Source organism: Meriones unguiculatus, chromosome 11, assembly GCF_030254825.1.
Source record: "Meriones unguiculatus strain TT.TT164.6M chromosome 11, Bangor_MerUng_6.1, whole genome shotgun sequence".
In the NCBI taxonomy this organism is placed as follows: Eukaryota; Metazoa; Chordata; class Mammalia; order Rodentia; family Muridae; genus Meriones; species Meriones unguiculatus.
The window spans coordinates 40,141,733-40,162,286 of NC_083359.1; the positions used below are offsets into that span (position 1 = coordinate 40,141,733).

The window sequence follows — 20,554 nt, forward strand, 5'->3', positions numbered from 1 at the left end:
TGAATATCAGAAGTTAGAATAAGAAGAAGTCATTGTTAACACTAATAGTGGTTTTTATTCCTCAAGACAGCGTTTCTCTGTGTAGCCTTGGCTGTCCTGGACTCACTTTGTAGACCAGGCTGGCCTCGAACTCACAGAGATCCACCTGCCTTTGCCTCTCCAAGTGCTGGGATTACAGGCCTGCGCCACTGTGTCTGACAACTAATAGTGGTTTTTAACAGATATTTAACAGTGTTTAACACCTGCCCAGTGCCCAGGAGAGGAGTCCTGTGCATGTAGTCAGTTTGCTGGAGGCTGAAGAGGGGTGCAGAGGTCCTTCAGCCAAGGTCTACTCTTTCCTCAATATAGAAATCTCACAGCATGAGTCCCCCCCACATCAAGACTGGGACCACTGAGGCCATTCAGAATGGCAAGCCCCAACCGGTCAGTAGACAGCATCACCAGAAAAGGTCCCACCTTCCTTATTCCTGGGGGGCATCTCAACAGTGGGCCAGACAGGTGTGCAGCCAGTCTAATTCACAGGAAGACCCTGGGCCCAGAGCATCTCCAGGCAAATGTTTCAAACTCCTGCAGGCCAAGCCCCTGCCTGGCTCCTCCAAGCGTCTAGACCTTCAAACCTGACCTATCCAGCCTTCCCGTCTTCCTCCGGGTTTTGAGACAGATGAGGGAGACCCAGCTCTCCCTGGGGCCCTGGCAGGTGTTAGGCATTGTTAAAATGCTGTTAAAAATCAAGTCAGATGTGGTGGCACTTATAATCCTAGTTCAGTCCCTAGCTCTGCAATCAATCAATCAATCAATCAACATGGCAACAAGCCCAGGCTATTTATTGATTTCCATTTCATCAGTCCAGAGAATAATCAAGGTGGGGTGGGCCTCAGCATCACCCTCCCGGACATCAAGAGCTTCCAAGCACATGCAGCAAGGTGCAGTGGCTTTCTCCTGGGAGGGACACCCTGCAGTATAACTGGAGGGAGTGGAGAGAGCAGGGCTCCAATACATCGGTCAGGTAATGGGGCAACCGTCTCTTTCCCAAGCCTGAGGGAGGCAAGATGCAGCCACAGATTGTGAAACAGAGCTCTGTTTTCTCTGCCAGAAGACAAGGGTCCAAGAGTCCATGGCATCAACCTGCAATCCTTCTCGGAGGTCACATATCATCACCACCCTGGCTGGCATAGAAGGATTTAACCAGAGCAGATCATGCAGTGACCAAGGCTGGAGCGGTTGGTGAGGACGGTCCCATTCAAATCTCCTGCACAACCCAGAGGAGATAGGCACAAGCTTTAGTGAGGGCCAGCACCCATGCCCAGCACTGAGCCCCATAGGGGTGAGTGTGGACAGCCAAGGAGGTGGGTGGCAGGATGAGGGGAAGAGAAGGCTTAGGTACAAAGTCATCCAGAGATGACCTAACCCTGAGTCTCCTACAGGCTCAAAACAGCCACTGTCTTAGCCCTGTCCCCAGGGCCATAATGGTAGAACAGTGGAGACTTTCCAGAACATGCTTCATCTACGGTGATTCCATTTAGAGACAAGGCACTGGAGTCTTCCTGGTGCTTCAACCACCTCCTCCCAGCCCCTGAGGTTCTGATACTAACATGAGGCTGCAAAAGTAGGCATACCCATCTGGGAAGGACAGCTGCTCACCTAGTGCCCCTGGGAGGCAGGGGCTTCTTTTCCTGGAAAAGAGAAGGCAGAGAAAAGACATCGCTGTTAAGTCATGCTTCAGCTGAGCATGATGCTCATGTCTGTCAACCCAGCATGCAGAGGCTGATGAAGGAATTCAGGAGGAGTGATCAGAAAGGGCTGTATGGCAAGTTCCAGGCCACCCTGGGCTACAGTATAGACCTTGTCTCAAAAGTTCTAAAACCTATTAGGAAGCAGAGGCAGGTAGCTCTCTGTGAGTTCAAGGATGGCCAGAGCTATATAGTAAGATTGTTTTGGTTTTTTTGTTTTGTTTTGTTTTGTTTTTTTCAAAAAGACAAAGGATAAAAGAAAGAGCTGGGCATGGTGGAGCACGCCCTTAATCCCAGCACTCATGAGACAGAGACATTTGAGGCCAACCTGGTCTACAAAGTGTGTCCAGGACAGCCAGGGCTCTGTAGAACAGAGAAAGCCTGTCTTGAAAAACAACAACAAAAAACTGCAGCCCTATAGCCAGGTGGTTTAATCCCAGCACTCAGAGGCAGAGGCAGATGGATCTTTCTGAGTTCAAGGTCAGCCTGCTCTATGTAGTGAGTTCCAGGACAGCTAAGGCTACACAGAGAAACTCTGTCTCAAAAAACAAAAACAAAAACAAAAAAAACAACTAAAAACTAAAATCAGGGATCACAAGATGGTTCAGTGAGTAAACATACTTGCCATCCAAGCCTAACAACTTGAATTTGATACCCAGGGCCCACCCAATGGAAGAGGAGTTGGTTAATTTCCATAAACTGTCTTTTGACCTCTCCACATGTGGTTCTGCACCCCAAGTACACGAAGTAAATAAATTACAATGCACTCTTGGTGGGAGGCCGGAGGGATGGGCTGCTCTTCCCGAGGACCGGGGTTCCATCCCCAGCACCCACATGGCCTGTCACTCCAGTCCCAGGGATCTGGTGCCCTCTCCTGGCTCTGCGGGCTCTACACAGAGAATATGCACAGGCAAAATACCCGTATACATAAAATCTCTTAGGTACAAAGTCATCCAGAGATGACCTAACCCTGAGCCTCCTACAGGCTCAAAACAGCCACTGTCTTAGCCCTGTCCCTAGGGCCATCATGGTAGAACAGTGGAGATAAATCAAGAAAAATGTACTTTTTTTTAAAAAGTACTAAAAGAAAACAACAAAAATCATGATAGAGACTCCAGGCCAGCTGAAAAGCCCAGGGACCCAGCTCCAAGAAGTCTGCACACTCTGCATTTCCTGAGATCTACAGGAGAACCCACAGTCTCTTCCTTCTCCACTAGCTACAAAGAACAAAACTATAGCCCAGTGTGGCCCAGGCCCTTCCAAACTACTCACTGACCCCACAGTAAAGCAATGGCAGCTGTTCTTTGACAGATCAAGAAACCGGATAAAGAGTCTGTCCACAGCCCTTGACCACTACTAAAAAAGGTTGATCTTGAAGCAGTTTTTTTGAGTTGTTACTATGTGCTTGGCCCCAGGGGTAGCACATCACATTCAGTAGTCCTCAGCAGCACTGTGATAGAGAGTATGCTGCCACAGCCTCTGGTCACATGGCCCAGGTCCTCAGCCTTTACTCACCCCTACACCCAACACAGGACTCCCATCCCATGGAAAGGCCAAGCCTACAGAGAAAACTTCATGCCAGGCCCTCCCTGATATGTTTCCATACAAGACACCCTGGACATCTGCCCCCTGGTCCTCTCCTTCAGCCAGCTGTTTGGGTGCCACTGGTAGGTGTACTTTGCCGTAGCCGATGGATAAACATACACAGCCTGCCTCCCTGATGTACCTTCCTCAGTTACAACAGGATGTCCCCAGCTGCTGAAGGCGCTCACCTTTAGGGATGAACTTCAGTGAGCTGCTAAATATTCAGAATCGGGATTGTCCGTGCTTGGGGCCATCATTCAGGAACTCGTGGCCCAACCCATTGCCACACTTGCCACAGGACACCTAGGAAAACCCAAACACCATCAGTTTCCTGCCTTCTGCCCATTTCCCAAGCCCTGAGGGGCGGGGCCTGTGGCAGGGAAGCTGTCCTAATGCTCATGTTCTCTCAGGATACAAGCGCTCTCAAAATCCTGGGGTGCAGCTGGGTGTGGTAACTCCCTCCTGTAATCCCAGCACTCGGGAAGCAGAGGCAGGTGGATCTCTGGGTTCGAGACCAGCCTGGTTTACAGAGTGTGTTCCAGGACAACCAGAGCTACAGAGAAACCCTGTGTCAAACAACAACAACATCTTGGGGTGCCAGTGCCTCAGCTGAAGATGGAGACCTGGAATGGCCTCCTGCAGGAACAAAGGAAGAAAGGTGTGCCTAGTTCCAACCCCTCCCTAGCCAGCAGTCAGCAGGGCTATCACACCCACCTTCAAAGCTCCCGGTCGGTTCTTCTCAGGGCTCTTGCTCACGCTGTCTGCATGGATGGTCTCTGTGAATGCTGGCCACGGGGATGAGTGCGCATACTTGGAGCGACTGGAGAACAACTCATAACCACACTTGGCACACACGTAGACGCCTGGAGTGGGGAAACGGCAAAAGCTGGGGCACGGATCTCCTCCTTCCGTCCAGGACAAGCTTCCTTGACCTTGGTCCCAGGAATGACAATCCTAGCACTGAGCCCATTGTGTTGGTAGATCTATCACCTGCTCATAGCCCACTGACTGGCTCTGAGAGAGACAGCACCTGGCAGTGCCTGGCTGAGTTACAGAGACCAGAAGTCACCCTTTGGGCTCCTTTCAGCTACTCTCAGTTGCTCTGTGATATGAAATCTTGGATGTTTTAATCCAATTGTTTAGTTTTGGATGTTTTTAAAAGACTTATTTTTATGTGTATGGGTGTTTTGCCTGAGCACCACAAGTATACGGTGTCCACAGAAACCAGAAGCGACCAGCAGACGGTGTCAGATTCCATGAGACCGGAGTGAACTATCATGTGGGTGCTGAGAATGAAACCCGGGTCCTCTGCAAAACACGCTCTTAACACTGAGCCATTTCCAGCCCCCTTGGGGTTTTGTTTTGTTTGTTTGTTTTGAGATAAGTTCAACTAGTTTGTGCCAACTATTTTTTGTCAATTTAAAACAAACTAGGGTTCCCCAAGAAATAGGGAATGGAGCTGAGGACCTGACTAGATCAAACTGATCTGTGGGCATGTCTATGAGGACATTATTCTTTTTCTTCTTCTCCTGTTTGTGTACTGGCTGATTTTATGTGTCAACTTGACACAAGCTAGAGTCCTAAGAGAGAAGGAGCCTCAGTTGAGGAAATGCCTCCACGAGATCCAACTGTAAGTCATTTTCTCAGTTAGTGATCAATGGGGGAGAGTCCGGCCTATTATGGGTGGTCCCATCCCTGGGCTGATGGCCCTGGGTTCTATAAGAAAACATGAGCAAGCCATGGGGATTAAGATAGTAGGCAGCACACCTCCACGGCCTCTGCATCAGCTCTTGCCTTCAGGCTCCTGCCCTGCTTGAGTTCTTTACTGACTTCCCTCAGTGATGGAGTGTGACCTAAGAACTGTTAGCCAAATAAACCCTTTTCTCCCCAACTTGCTTTTTGGTCATGGTGTTTCATTGCAAGAATAGAAACCCTAACTAAGACAGTTTGTTTGTTTTTTGAGACAGGGTTTCTTTGTGTATGGTTGTCCTGGAACTAGCTCTGTAGACCAGGCTGGCCTCAAAACTCACAGAGATCTGCCTGCCTCTGCCTCCTGGGTGCTGGGATTAAAGGCATAGGACACCGCCGCCCCACTGGGATGTTTTCCTGGATAATAATTGATGTGGGAGGACCCAGCTCGCTGTGACAGTGCCAACCCTGAGCAAGCACTTTAGGGTGTTTAAGAAAGGGGGCCAAAGCCGGGAGCAGTGGTACATGCCTTTAATCCAGAACAGCCAAGGCTACACAGAGAAGCCCTGTCTCGAAAAGAAAAGAAAAGAAAAGAAAAGAAAAGAAAAGAAAAGAAAAGAAAAGAAAAGAAAAGAAAAGAAAAGAAAAGAAAAGAGGAAGGAAGGAAGGAGAAAGAAAGAAAGAAAGAAAGAAAGGAAGGAAGGAAGGAAGGAAGGAAGGAAGGAAGGAAGGAAGGAAGGAAGGAAGACAGACAGCTAGGCTAGCAAACCAGTAAACAGCATTTCTCTGTAGTCTCCACTCAGTTCCTCCCTCCAGGTTCCTAACTTGGTTCCCCTCATGATGAACAGTAATTTGTAAACTGAAATAAACTCCTTCCTCCCCAGATGGGTTTTTATCCGTGTTTTATCACAACAGAAAAGCAAACTAGGCCAAGTCTCACACTGTCGCTCGGGCTATCCTGAAACTACATAATCCAGGCTGGCCTCAAATTTAAGGCAGTCCTTCTGCCTGAGCCTCCTACATCCTGGGAATGCAGGTGGGAACTACCATACTTGGCTAACATTTTCATTCACAGACAAGAAGGTAAAAGGGTCGGTGTTGCAGACACGGGATAAAGTATGTGGCCAAGAGAGAACCCTATAAATCTGAGTATAGCCTTCTTTTACCCCTGGACAAGATCCACACAGCAGGACCCCTAACACTGCCAGTGTAACCATTTGGTCCCCTCCCTCGAGTGGGCATCTCTACTCGTCAACAGTCTTAAACTGGATACCCAGCCGGGCCTGCTCTCTGACTGGCCCGAGGGAACAGTCTTCCAAGCTTAATAGGGAACCCTAGAAGAAAACAACAGCTGGCAAGAAAGGTTTCAACCTGTCCCCAAAAGATCCCATGAGTTGCAAAACTGAATTACATAACTGTTTGAAAAATCTTAAAAATGGGAAATTGCAGAGTACTGAATCATCCATCACCCGCCACTTAAGGACCGGCACCCCTAACTGTTCAGCCTGTATCAGGAACTCGTCCAGCTTACCAGGGCAGCCTGAAGGCAGCCAGAGTGCTACAGGCAAAAGGGATACAAGGGAGGCCTCTCTCTGCCCGGCAACCCTGTATCACAACTGGCTTATACAGATGCCCAGTGTCACAGTCCAGCCCTCTAGAGGACTGACAGCCAACAGATCCCGCCCTAAGGGACACCAGTGCCATAGTTTTTACCAAATTAGTCCAGCGTCAGCAGAAGCCAGCAAGAAGGGGACTCAGCAGCGTCTCTCACAGGCTGGGGCTTACTGTACCCAAGCTGTACTGGTCAAACTTCATTTACACTGGCAAGAGCCCACTGACACCCAACCCAGAGGGCGGAGACACCTGGGCCGGCACATTCGGGGCTGACTGAACGGAACGTTCAGAGCCTGCCCGCTCATCCAAATCAGTTCGGGAAGAACACGGCCAGGGCAAACTCCAACGCCGACCTTGGACCACATATCTCCATTGCTCTGCTCCAACGTCCCGACCACTCTCTAACCACAACGGTAGCACCACCCCGAAGCACCCGGCCCAGAGAATCCCCCAGAGAGAGCCACACTGAAGTTCACGGCCTGTCCTCCTCGGGAACAGAGATTGCTGGAAGTCCCTTCTCTCCTTAAATCCACTTGCTCCCCAATGCCCTGGCCAGCCCCCCTTCTAGTCCTTCCTTCCTAAGCTCGCTTCTCCACGGCAATCACACTGGCCAAATCCTGGCTCAGGAACTCCACCGCCACCCAGAAGGCGACGCCTGCTTCAATGCCACAGGCTATACCTGGCTCGAAGTGATTCTGGAAAACCTCGCCTCCGAAGAAGCTGCAGAACGACATGGCTGTGACCTGACAGGCAAAGGTTCCCCGCCCGGCACCTTAAATTCCTCCGGTCTGGCTCTAACCCGTCCCCCTCACAACGACCAATCACTTCCCAGTTCGCCCTAAGCCCCGCCCCTAGGGAAGAACAGTCACATCAGGATTCCCCACGTACCGCCTCCGGGGAGCCCCGCCCTCGACAAGCCTCTCCTCCCTAAACCCTAAACTCCACCCATCCAACTAGGCCCTCCCTGGACTAGGTCCTCACTTCCGCCTCCAGAGGGCCGGCCGGAAGAGCGACGGCCTTCAGCCGAAGTCCCGTACCCAGGCGGGGCTCTGGGAGAGCTGCCAGGCCACAGTATAGCTGTAAGAGCTATTGCTGTAACCATTGTGCAACTGGAGTGGAGGCACCAGCCGTATCCGTAGCCCTCCCTGGTCCGGCGCTAAACCCTGCGCCCTGGGACAGTCGGCCTGCCTTTTGGACCTCCCCAACCCTGACCCAGGCTTAAGAGTTGCCTCAGGCCTACCAGGGAGTGTGAAAAAAAAAAAAAAAAAAAGAAAGAAAGAAAATAAGAGTTGCCTCAGGACTTTATTGAACAAAAAGGACAAGACAGACAGCAGGAGCATTCCCGAGTGTGCTCCATTGCAGGCATTCTATATGTTTCCTGGGGTCTCCGGCTTCTCTTTCTCCAAATGCTTCTTTTGGGGTCCCTGGTTAGAGTGGGAGGACAGAAGGAGCGGTAATCACGAGAGTTGGTCAAGAAATATTGCCTAAGACCAGAACCAGCGCTACCCAGGGCCTGCTAAAAGCAGCCTTCCAATTCCTCTCGGGAACAAGTAGGATTTGGAGCTTCGAGACCAGAGAACAAGAGACACTACTCACCATGAAGGCCCTCTTCTCCTGCGCAGTCTGGAAACGTCCATGGCCGAACTTGGAAGTGGTGTCAATGAACTTGAGCTCAATACTCTCCAGGGCCTGGCGGCTGTGGTGCACTCGGAGGGACTAGGGAATCCAAGAGATAAGAGATGTCAGAGATGGAGGGGCCCAGCTCCTCCTGTGACCTCCGGCTCACACCAGAGAGGGCTAAATCAATCACTCTGCTCCTGCCAGACCCCTTCCTTTATTCTCCCACCAACACACCCACCACAGGACTGGCTAAAGGACAGAAAAGGCTCCTGGACTTTCCTACCCAGCCTGCCTTGCTGCACTCACTTTTCTCAGTGTGATCACCCGCTTCTTGGTGCCTGCAATGCAGCCCTTTAACATGACGAAGTCATTGTTCACTTCCCCATAGTGGGGGAAACCACCCTACAGGGAGACAGATGAGACCAAGCCAGGTTTAGGGCAGACAAGTTAGGGGGCTAAGATGGTTAGGGGCCCTATGCCCAGACCTTGGGGTGCGAGGACAGTACCCTCACCCTGGATCACTCACTGGGGGCGGTGGGTGGCTGCTGAGCCACATACTAAGTATTTTCCCTGTGTCTCATTTAACAGTATGCCTTCTTGTGGGGGACACTGATGCTCAGAAGTTTGCTGAGCATGGTGGTGTATCTGTAAATCCAGCATTTCAGAGGGTGATTTGAGTTGAAGGCCAGCGTGGGTAATAGTGAGGCTCTGCCTTAGTAGCTTGGTTTGAAGAACGCTAGCCTAGCATGCATGAGGCCCTGTGTTGATCCTGAGCACCACATTAAACACAGGGTGTTAGCCAGGCCTGGTGACACATGCCTTTAATTCCAGCACTTGGGTGGCAGGGGCCGGAAGCTCTTTTGAGTTTGAGGCTACCCTGGTCTACAGAGCAAGTTCCTGGTCAGTGAGGGCTACACAGAGGAAAGAAAACAAAAACAAACAGGATATTGTGACATAGCCACAGGCTCTGAGCACTCAGATGTTAGAAACATTAGGATCAGAGTTTCAAGGTCATCCTCAGCTATATAGAAATTTGGAAGCCAACCTGGGCTACATGAAATGCTGTATATATTTTAAAAAAATAAAAATTAAAAAAAATATTTTTTAAAGGATCTGGGCGGTGGTGGCACACGCCTTTAATCCCAGAACTCAGGAGGCAGAGGCAGGAGAATCTCTTATGTTTGAGGCCAACCTGGTCTACAGAGTGAGTTCCAGGACATCCAGGGCTACACAGAGAAACCCTGTCTTGAAAAAAAAATAAACAAACAAGCCAAAAAAGGGCAATAGACACATGCTTCAGGCTCCATGATTGTTTTGCTCTAGCTCTGGGCTAGTTCCTAGGTCACCATACTTCCTCCACAGAGTACAAGCTCCTCAAGGAGGTGTGAGCGTGCAGGAGCAACAAGAACTGGAGCAACAAGCACTGGAGCGACTCCCAAGTGCATGCTCTCTATTCTGTCAGGCCTCCCGTCCCTGCCCTCCTGCCGGACCCCTGGCCTAGTCTGTCTGTGTGTGTGTGTGTGTGTGTGTGTGTGTGTGTGTGTGTGTTATCCACTGTGGAGCATACTACAGAGCTCTAGGGACAGGGTAGTGTCCAGCTGGAGCTAGGGCCTGTCCCCCAGCCCCCAGCTCCCATCAGATCCTCTCTGGCAGCCAGGCCACCTTGCCTCACCAGTGGTGTGATAGACTTGTCCGTGATGTCATAGCTGGTAGACGCGTTGTTTTTAACCATCTTCCCATCTTCCATGTGCAGCCCCCGGCCAATGCGGTAGATCTACCAGGAAGACACAGCACAGTAGGGACCAGAGGTGGTTTCTGGGGCTGGCAGCATGGCCACATACATGCCCTCAGCACACATGCTCAGACTCTGGTATCTCATGATATCAGATACCTCATGAACCCAATCGGTGTTTGAGCCATACCATCCCACCAGAGACCCCTCAGAGATGTGACACACCTTCTTGTTCAGCTCTGTGCGGTGATGGTAACCCTTCTGCCCAGCCCGGGCGATGGAACAGCCTACTCGGGCAGGGTGCCAGGCACCAATGCAAGCCACCTTGCGCAGGCCTTTGTGGGTCTTCCTTGGCAGCTTCTTGGTGTGCCAGCGACTAGTGACCCCTGCAAATGGGGAAGGCAAGAGGCTGAGAGGCCACTCCAGCCCCCACTAAACAGTCTGGCCTGGAGCCACTGTCTCCATGAGGCCCTACCTTTAACACCCCGGCCCTTTGTGACAGCAATGACATCAATAACCTCACTCTGGCTGAACACACTGTGTACAGGCACCTGCTTCTCCAGCCGTGCCTGAGCCCAGGCCACCTTCTCAGCCACAGTACCACCATTCAGCTGAATCTCCATGATGTGGGCCTTCTTCTGCCGAAAGGGCAGTAGCTTCATCTGCAAGACATGGCAGGAAGGTCAGTCCACAGCCCCCGCACACCTGCAAATGGCTAGTCCACTGGCAATCTGAAGTTTTTCCCACTTGCGTTTATTAACAGACATCACCATACTCCTGCCACGTGCCAGCACAGGTGGAGGCGACAGCACCCCACATCTCAGGGAGCCCCACCGTGTACTTTGAAGATACATAAAGGCCAAGTAAACTCTTGGAGAGGGCACAGTGTTCTGATGGACTACAGGCTGCACCTCAGGTGAAGAAGGGCCTCTCTAAGGAAGTGACCAATAACAGCAGAAAAGTCACTAGGTAAAGATCTGAGTGAGCTTATGACGGAGGAAGCAAGCCGCGTGTGAAAAGGCCCTCATGTAAGGGAAGACCTTAGAAATTTGGTGGGATGGAGAAGATCCCAGTCTGGCCAGATGGGAGCTGGAAGAATGTCATAGCCAGGCAGACATAGGAATGGGCTCCAGCTTTCAAATGTAGATTGCTAACTAGAATATTCGACAAGGTTCTGGCTGCTATGAGCTGTGTGTGATGTGAGGGCATAGCAGGTGCGAACAGACCAGTTAGATCACAGCAGGGTGTTCAGCAGGTATTAACAGAGTTCCCACTGTATACCAGGTGGTAATCCCTGAGGCCAACAGGGGAACTAGATGAGTGTGACCCCTGCCTCTATGGCCCTGGAGGTCACACTGATGAACATCAAGCACGCACTTGCTTGTACATGACCTGCAAGTGTGAGAGTAACAAGCCTGTGTTCAGAGGGCAGGGGAGGTGCCAGAGAGGAGTGGGGGCATCAGGGCTGCTGCTGTGGTGCCTGGGGGACACTTCCCTGAAGACAAGGTGCCTAAGAATATTCCAGAATGAGTGTTCTGGCTACATTTCAGTCAGCGTCAAGCTGGACCCCAAGTACAGGGGGTTCTCCATGCTGGACTTTTGGCTGGAGACCCAAGCCTTTCAGGACATTTGGGGGGCCTGAGTGGTCCATGGGGCCACTAAAGCTGCTGACGGCACTGACATATAACATCACATGCCAGTGACCTCTCAATTCTGGGATAAGAGTGGCCAGTGAAGTGGCTGGCCAGATCTTGAACCTGTTCCCAGGGCTGGTGCTATTTTTAAGCTGACATTTGTCAGGGCTCTTCATTTTGGAGGTGGAGGATGGGAGCAGGCGCCCAAAGGTTGAACGGGCTGAAGGTGGGGGCTGGGCTGACCTGGGTGTGGACAATGACCCGAATGACCTTGCAGTACTTCTTCATGGCGGCAAAGTCTTTCTGGAGCTGCTTCTTGCCGTCGGAGTCTCGCCACCTCTTGCAGGCTTTGGTAAAGGCTTTCTTCTTACTCTTGTGCCTGAGCCATACACAGAGTATGCTAAGACCCAGCCTTGTTCTGCCTTGTCCTGCCTACCTTTCCCCACCCGCAGCCCCTCAAGCAAGAGTGCTGGCCTAGGAGCGCCCTAAGAACCTGGGCTGCTTCCAGTGACCATCCATAATGGTTTTCTTTCCCCCCTCCCTCTCTTTCATCCCCCTCCCCTTTCTGTGTGTATGGTTGTGTGTGTCTCCGCTATGTTACCCAGGCTGAACTAATACTCCAGATCCTTCTGAAGTGTTAGGATTACAGGAGTGTGCCTAGCAATAGTATGACTCTAAAGTTTCCCTCACACCATGAGCATATGCTCTGTCTCTGCTAGCAGACACCCCTCCTGGCTCTCACTGGAGCTCTAAAAAGGTAGAATGATGAGCCCCATCCTAGAGATGAAGCCACGGTTCCCAGAGGCTAAAACCTGGGATGAACACCAAATTCATAATACAAACAGTAAGAACAGAATCCTCAGTGCTCGCCAGTCACTGCCTTGATGGGGGCAGTAGGGGGTGGGGAGAAGGGAGTAGAGGCACTCTGTCCCCTTCATCCATCCGTGGCATGTAAGGGACTCAAGATGTCATCCAACCTGCCCTTGGTCATACAGTCCTGCACTCATGCTGGGACTCATATTCATCAATTAATTCCCATAGAGGGTCAGGGCTAGGCTGGGCCCGAGTCTCCAAAAGATATTGGAGGGATGAAGTTCCCCAGGCAGAAAGGTGGACCTTCCCTTTCAAAATAGTGCCACAGAAGGTCAGAGGCCTAAAAAAGCCTTTCTGTGTGTAAGAGCTTCTTTCTGGGGCCAGGAGAGATGGCTCAAAGGTTAAGAGCATGGTCTGAACTCAAAGGTCCTGAGTTCAATTCCCAGCAACTACATGGTGGTTTGCAATTATATGTAATGAGATCTTGTGCCCTCTTCTGGCATGCAGGCATACATGCAGGCAGAACACTGTAAACATAATAAATAAATAAATAAATAAATAAATCTTTAAAAAAAAAAGAGAGAGAGCTTCTTTCTGTTTGTTTGAGGTGGGGTCTCTCTACAAGGCGCCTGGCTGTCCTGGAAATCACAGAGACCCGCCTGTCTCTGCTTCCCCAACGCGGGATGGAGGTGTGCTTCACCATGCCCAGCATTGGCTGTATTTTGTTTTTTGTTGTTGTTGTTGTCCCCTCCCCCCCCACACTTTGGCTTCAGGCACACTTCGGTCAATTCTGAAATTTCATGAAATTAGCCCCAGAAATGTAATAACCTGATGATATTTAGCTGTTTACACTTATTTATATATGGTGTGTACAAATGCCACAACGCACATGGTGGTCAGAGGACAGCTCGCGAGTCAGTTTTCTCCTCTCACACTGTGCCGTGGATCCAGCACAGGCTCGCAGACTTGGCAGCGAGCACCTTTATTCTGAGTCATCTCGCCAGCCCAACCCTGAAGATTTGAAGATTTGATTCCTCTTTTTTCTGCATCCCAGTGTCCTCTCCAGCTCTCTGACACCTGTCTTGCTGACTTGAAGGCACCACACACACTATCTGCCTGGACAAGGCTCTCTCTCCGCCCATCGCTCTAGTATGCGGGCTGCGGCTAGGCTCTCTCACCAATCCTTGTAGAAGCGGCGGCGGCACTCGTCACTGAGGTGTTCGGCAAAGATGGTCTTGAAGCTCCTCAGCCCGCGGGGAGTGGCTACGTAGCCCACCACGCCCACCACCACCAGAGGCGGGGTCTCCACAATGGTCACAGCTTCTACCTCCTCTCGCTTGGAAACCTCTGTTTAAACCAAGGGACAGGATTTGAGGAGACCTTGTTAGCAAGCGAGGAAAGGAACTGTTGCCTGGCTGACTGTAGCTAGGCCACCATAAGCTTTGGTCTACTTTTAGTTTACTTTTAATAATTCTAAAAATAGTTTCATAAACACTAGGAAAACCTAGAAACCCACCATTTCATGGATAGTCTTTAGGCTGCCATGGATTTCATCGTTTTTGTTTGTTTGGTATGTTTGTTGTCTGGGGTTTTGTTTTGTTCATGTTTGAAGAAGAGTCTCCTGTATCCTAGGCTAGCATTGAACTTGCTAGTAGCTGAGGACAGCCTCAAATTCCTGCTCCTCCTGCCTCCACCTCCCAAGTGTTGGGATTAGGGGCATCAGCCACCATGCTCAACTGAAATATATGTTCTAAAAATGAAAGAAGGAAGGAAACGGGAAGAAAGGGAGGAATGAAGGAGAGAGGAAGGAGGAAAGGAAGGAAGAAAAAGGAGAAGAGAAAGGTAGAAGAAAAGGGGGAAAGTTAGTAAGGGGTACAGGGAGGGGGGGCTAATTTCATGAAATTTCAGAATTGGCCTGAGTGTGCTAGAAGCCAAAGAAAAAAAGAAAAACAGCCAAGTGGAAGGTTCTTACAGTGCTGGGCATGGTGGAGCACACCTCCACCCCAGCACTGGGGAAGCAGAGGCAGGTGAGTCTCTGTGACTCCAGAAAAAGAGGAAGGGAGGGAGAAGGAATGGATAAATTAAGGAAAGGAGGGAGACAGGAAGGAAGAAATGTGATGTATCCATCTAAGTGTAGCCTAGGGCACACCAGGGCAGGGCTGCTGGGCATCTGGGCTGAGGGAGTGTTGTGTATGTTTTCCTCCTTGGTCAGTGCTGTGACCCTTTACTACAGTCTCTCGCCTTAGGGTGACCCCCAGCCATAAAATTATGTTTGTTGCTACTTCATAACTAAATTTGCTACTGTTATGAATCATAATGTAAATACCTGTTTTCTGGTGGTCTTAGGTGACCCCTGCGAAAGCGTTGTTCAACTCCCCAAAGAGGCTGAAGCCCACCACTGTCCTAGATTAAACTCTTCCATTTTAGGAGCTGGCTGGGGTGTTGCGTGCCTTTAATCCCCGAACTCAGAGACAAGTCGATCTCTGAGTTCAAGGCCAGCCTGGGCTAGAGAGTGATTTTAAGGAAAAGAACTAGAGCTACACAGAAACAGAAACCATTCCCTTTGTTTACCAAGCCATAAAACGTTTGATCTACAATGCTGTCCTCCTGCCTGCAAAATCTGCTGGGGCAATGGTGGCACGAAGCTGGTGGGCAATGTCTTCTTTTACTTAAGGCCCACTCCGCTAGACAGAACCCACCCTAGACACTGCAAGGGTGACCAAGAAACAGAGACTAGATAGCAAGAGACCTAGGAGAAAAACACCAGTCTTTAAGAAAAAGGTAGTGATCAAAGTACTCCTAATGATATTCTGCTATACGCACAGCTCAGTGAATAGAGATTCAGTCATCATCAGGGAATAATCTTCTGAGGCAAATGAGAACAAATACAGAGACCACTGGCAGACATTACAGAGACAGAGACAGAGAGACAGAGAGAGACCTTGGGATACAGAGCTCTAACTGAGATGTCTCCATCAAATCCCTCCCCTCAGAGCTCGGGAACCCTGCAGAAGAGAAGGTGGGAAGAGTGTAAGAGACAGAGGGGATAGAGGACACCAGGAGAACAGGACCCTCTAAATTAACTAAGAAAAGCTCCTATGAACTCACAGAAACAGAAGCAGCAAGCACGAGCCTGGGTCTACACCAGGTCCTCTGCATATAGATTATAGCTTTCACTTTGGTATTTGGGGGACCAAGATTCAAGACAGGGTTTCTCTGTGTAGCCTTGGCTGTCCTGGACTCACTTTGTAGACCCAGCTGGCCTCAAACTCACAGTGATCCACCTGTTTCTGCCTCCCTGAGTGATAGGATTAAAGGCTTAAACGACCATCCTGGGTTAAGAATCTATTTTCAATAAAAGTGGAGGAAAGATGGTTACAGGGAGGCCAAATAACAGAACAGTCTTAGGTGAGATATGGAAAGGAAGGCAGTAAAAGCAGTAAGGATCCTCCCTCCAAGAGCATACAAACATTACAGACTGTGGAGCATCATACTGAGACCAGCCAAACTACAAAGCAAACTCAGACAGGCCCAGCCAACTGGAAGAAGCAGAAACCAGCCCAAAAGCCTAGAAGCAGAGAACAGCTGAGCTGCCTGGAAAGGCCGCCCTTTGACCTATTGAGCTGCCCAGGGTGTGAAGTGTGTTCCAGGTTTCCAGCTTTGGTAAGCTGTCACCCACAGCGGTGTGGACTCTGGTAAGGCAGCTCTCTTTGAGTCATTTCAGCTCCTATAAGTAACCCTCTCGCCCATATTTCTGTAATAACCCAGTAAAACTCATTGGTTCATCAAATTAGAGTTTGGTCTGTCATGGGCTCCCTATCTAGAGTGAGTAGACGTGTGTGTGTGTGTGTGTGTGTGTGCATGCGCACATGCATGTGCGTGTGCCAGTGCGCGTGCATGTGCCTGTGTATTGCATCTCTCCAGGAAAAGTCTGTCGCAACAGGCAGCAAGTATTACAGATTTACACAAGTGACCCATGAGTGCGTGCAGCAGAACTTAGGAAACCTGAATGTAGACAAGCTTGTAACCCATCACTCGGGAGCCGGGCAGAAGGACCACTTCAAGCCTGTGCTATAAGCCCCGCTTCAAAAACAAAGACCAGGCATGATGGTACACATCGTTAATCTCAGCACTCTGGAGACAAAGGAAGGAGTATCTCTGGGAGTTCAGGGCTAGCCTGGTCTACAGAGCGAGTCCAGGACAGCCAGAGCTACACAGAGAAATTCTGTCTCAAGAAAACAACAAAAACAAAAACCAGAAGAACACAGCCCATTCTCACAGGGGCACTTTTTTCAGTTAAGGTTTTCTCTTTCCACAAGCCCAGCTTGTGTCATGTTGACATACAACTAGACAGCACAGTGGCTCACAACCACCTGCAGCTCTAGGTCCAGGGTGTCTGACACCTTCTTTTGGTCTCTGCAGACACTTGCACTCATGTGCACATCCTCCCACACAGACACACACGCGTACATAATTAAACTAAAGTCTTTTTAATATCAAAGCACTGAAAACAGTATAAGGGATTGTGTGTTGTGTGACAGAACTTTTTCTGGGGAGACCCTACAGGCACATCTACTCACCCCAGGTGGTGAGCCCACAACAGATCAAAGTACACACACCACCAAAGCCCAAGTTTGTGGGTCAGCGAGTTTTACTGGGGTTACTCACAGGAATATGGGTGAGGCGTTCCTTACGGGAGCAGAAAGGACTCAGAGTCCACTCCAGCATGGAGGATAGCTCACCAAAGCTGCGCACCTGGAACATAGCCTGCACACAGCTCAACAGTCAGAGAAAGTGGACTCTGCGGCTTTCTGCTTCTTTCTGGTGCCTGACAGTCTTCGTAGCTCAGCTCTGCCCCTCTGAGAGGGACTCTCAGCTTTTATCGCTTACTCTGGCAGGGATGGGCCTAGTAAATCTGATCAATTTCAGGGACTTTCTAGAGCTATTTTGAGTTATCCGTGCAGGATGGAATGTTTCAAACTCAAGGAAACTGTCACACAACAATCCACATCTGTATCCTAGCCCTTCTGAAATATGTTCTAAAGTTCTATGGGTAGACACTACATGAGAGGTTTTAAGGAAGATGCGGTAACCCACTTTTAATTTTTCTGTTTTATTATTTTTAGCAATGCTTGGGGATTGAACCTAGGAATTTGAGCATACAAGGTAAGCACTCTGTTACTGAGCCACATCCCCAATTTTTTTTGTACGTTTATTTACTTATTTTGGGGTTTGTTTGTTTTTGCATTTTGTTTTTATTTGTTTGTTTGATTGGAGACAAGGTTTCTCTGTGTAGCCCCGTCTGTTCTGGTACTCATTTTGGCCTGGGACTCAGAGATCCACCTGCCTGTGCCTCCTGAAAGCTGGAAGGAGTAAAGGCGCGTGCCACCACGCCCAGCTTTTGTATCTTGATTTTGAGACAGAGGCTCACTGAGTTATTCAGACTGGCCTTGAGTCTGTGATGCCCCTGCCTCTGCATCCCAAGTAGCTAGGACTACAGTCCTGAGTCCCGCAGGGTGTCCACCTTTGAATTCCAGTTGTTCCACTTAGGAACTACCTGGGACCATTTTCCTAGCTTCTCCCTGCTTGTCTTAAATTGCAGGTACTGTCAGAAACCACTCCCTCCAGGCACTGCTCTTGAACAGGGCTTGACAAAGTTCAGCAGGGATCCTGCCTGTCCTGAGGGCAACTCCCCTGCACAGGAGGACATCATCTTTTCTGGGACTGTGGCTCCACTTGGACCACAAGAGCAATTTCTGACACCTAGCATCTGGAAGAATCTATTTCCCACCCTCTTTGTCCCCCCCCCCCATGACTCACTCAGTCCAGGGCGGTGCACTTCTCGAAGCGTGTGGGTCATGCCGGCCTTGTAGCCCAGGAAGGCTGTGAGGTGCACAGGCTTGCTGGGGTCATCCCGAGGCCAGCTCTTTACCTTGCCCCGGTGCCGTCGGCTCCTCTTGTGGGGCAGGAAGCCCAGGTGTCCATGTCGAGGGGCAGAGAACTTCCGGTGGGACTAGGGATAGGACAGAAGAAGTTCAGAACTAGGGTCTCCCTAGGGGTGGCTTCAGGGTAATCCAGGAGACTCTACACTCCAACCCTGCCTGCTAGGTGGGCTAGAGGCCTGAGGGAGAGGTTCACGCTGTCCTCAGTGCTATTCCATCCATCTTCCAAAGAACAGAGTGCAAATAATGGAGGTTTAGGAATGGGGTCTCTACCACCATGGGCTTCCTGCCCCTGCGAACTCGGCCTGGCAAGACCTGGAAGGATCCAAGACAGTAAGGTAGAGGCAGGTTGCTGCTGTGACTGGTCCATTCCATCCCTTGCCCATTTTGGTCCCCAAAACATAGCCCTGGCCCTTTGCTGCCTCTTCAAACCCATTCCTCCAGGCACCAGGATTGTTCCTGCCCCCTCCCCTGAAATGCCAGTCTGTTCAAGGCGTAGCCCCAGCCCACTAACCATGGCCGATCCCTGCAGGTCAGGAAGGGGCCTCCCCACCAGGCACCAGAGGTCGAATGACAGGGCCAGAACACTCCGCTGCCAGATCCCAGATTTAGCACCTGGCAGGCTCCTTGGCCAGCTTCTGTAGCCAGCCTGGCTTTTGACGCCAGAAACAAACCTGGGAGGGGCATTAGATGGGCAGCCTGCAGTGGTACGATCACCTGGGACCAGGGATAGAATTTTTCCTTCCAAGGTCCTGGGGACCGGGTGATGACTCTTTAAGGACAAGGGCTACTGTGGCCTGATCTTAGGCCACAACCAGAAGGAAAATCTGAGTCTGGTAAAGAGGTCTCCTATCCCGAGAGCTGTAAGCTCTACTGCGGCAATAAAGACACCATGAATGACTCTGGAGTCATAGCTCAAAAGTTAAACGCTCTAGCTGTTCTTCCTAAGGGCCCAGTTCAATTCCCAGCGCCCACATGATGACTCACAACTGTCTGTAACTCCAGTTTCTGTGAATCCGACATCTGCTTCTGGATTCCATGAGCACTGCATGCATGCATGTGGGGCAAAGACATGTGGGCAAGCAAAACACTTCTACATAAAAAAATACAATAAAATAAAATAAAAATGTAAAGACATCATAATCAGAAGCAACCTGGGGAGGAAAGAATTTATTTGGCTTATATATCCTGAGCACAGTCCATCATTGAGGGAAGCCAAGGCAGAACTCAAGTCAAAAGTGTGAAGGCAAGATGGGCTTGGTGGTACAGGCCTTTAAATTCTAGTGCTCGGGAGGCAGAAGTAGGTGGAGCTCTGTGAGTTCAAGGACAGCCTGGTCTACAGAGCAAGTGCCACGACAGCCAGGGCTACAAGGAGAAATCCTGTCTTGGAAAGAAAGAAAGAAAGAAAGAAAGAAAGAAAGAAAGGAAGGAAGGAAGGAAGGAAGGAAGGAAGGAAGGAAGGAAGGAAAAGAAAAATAGCAGGGCTAGAAATGTAGGTCAGTTAATAGAGTACTTGCCTGGTATGCACAAAGCCCTTGGTTTAATCTCCAGCACAGCAAAAACCAGGCACAGTCTGCACACAAGGGTATTTCCTGAGACTGAACCTCCAACCAAGGACCAGGCATGGAGATAACCTAGAACCACTGCACAGATGTAGCCCATGGCAGTTCAATATCCAAGTGGCTTCCCTAGTAAGGGGAACAGGGACTGTTTCTGACATGAACTCAGTGGCTGGCTTTTTGATCACCTCCCCCTGAAGGGGGAGCAGCCTTACCAGTCCACAGAAAAAGACAATGCAGCCAGTCCTGATGAGACTGGGTAGGCTAGGGTCAGATGGAAGGGGAGGATGACCCCCATCAGTGAACTTGGAGAGGGGCATAAGTGGAGATGAGAGAGGGAGGGTGGGATTGGGAGGGAATATGAGAGGGGGCTACAGCTGGAATACAAAGTGAATAAACTGTAATTAATATTAAAACATTTTTTAATTATTAAAAAAAAACAGGCACAGCAATAACCATAACCATAACCATAACCATAGCCCCAACCCTTACACTTGGGATGTGGAGACAGGAGGATCAGAAATTCAAAGCCATCCTCAGTTACATACTACCTTGAAGGCTAGCCTGTAATACCTAAGACCCTGTCACAAACAAAGAATCAAAGAAACATAAAAACAAATTCATACAAGTATCTGTT

General features: G+C 50.0%; 2 protein-coding genes across 4 annotated transcripts; both read right to left on the minus strand.

Moving 5' to 3' along the window:
- Positions 1–797: 797 nt before the first annotated feature.
- On the minus strand, positions 798–7,456 carry Msrb1 (methionine sulfoxide reductase B1). 3 transcript variants are annotated; one of them, XM_021644797.2, is made up of 5 exons: positions 7,297–7,456; positions 4,029–4,177; positions 3,503–3,617; positions 1,642–1,673; positions 798–1,249 (listed from the first exon to the last, which is right to left on the minus strand). In XM_021644797.2, the coding sequence occupies exons 1-4, from the start codon at positions 7,349–7,351 to the stop codon at positions 1,642–1,644; spliced, it is 351 nt and encodes a 116-aa protein (XP_021500472.1). In that variant the 5' UTR covers positions 7,352–7,456; the 3' UTR covers positions 798–1,249. The 3 variants fall into 3 exon arrangements, with proteins under 3 accessions (XP_021500472.1, XP_021500473.1, XP_021500474.1); XM_021644798.2 differs by having other exon boundaries at positions 1,617–1,673; XM_021644799.2 differs by having other exon boundaries at positions 1,593–1,673.
- Positions 7,457–7,902: 446 nt separating this feature from the next.
- Positions 7,903–18,982, minus strand: Rpl3l (ribosomal protein L3 like). The gene is made up of 10 exons (XM_021644790.2): positions 18,873–18,982; positions 18,237–18,429; positions 13,595–13,763; positions 11,847–11,982; positions 10,445–10,631; positions 10,195–10,355; positions 9,910–10,011; positions 8,544–8,639; positions 8,214–8,333; positions 7,903–8,041 (listed from the first exon to the last, which is right to left on the minus strand). The coding sequence occupies exons 1-10, from the start codon at positions 18,873–18,875 to the stop codon at positions 7,985–7,987; spliced, it is 1,224 nt and encodes a 407-aa protein (XP_021500465.1). The 5' UTR covers positions 18,876–18,982; the 3' UTR covers positions 7,903–7,984.
- Positions 18,983–20,554: the final 1,572 nt, after the last annotated feature.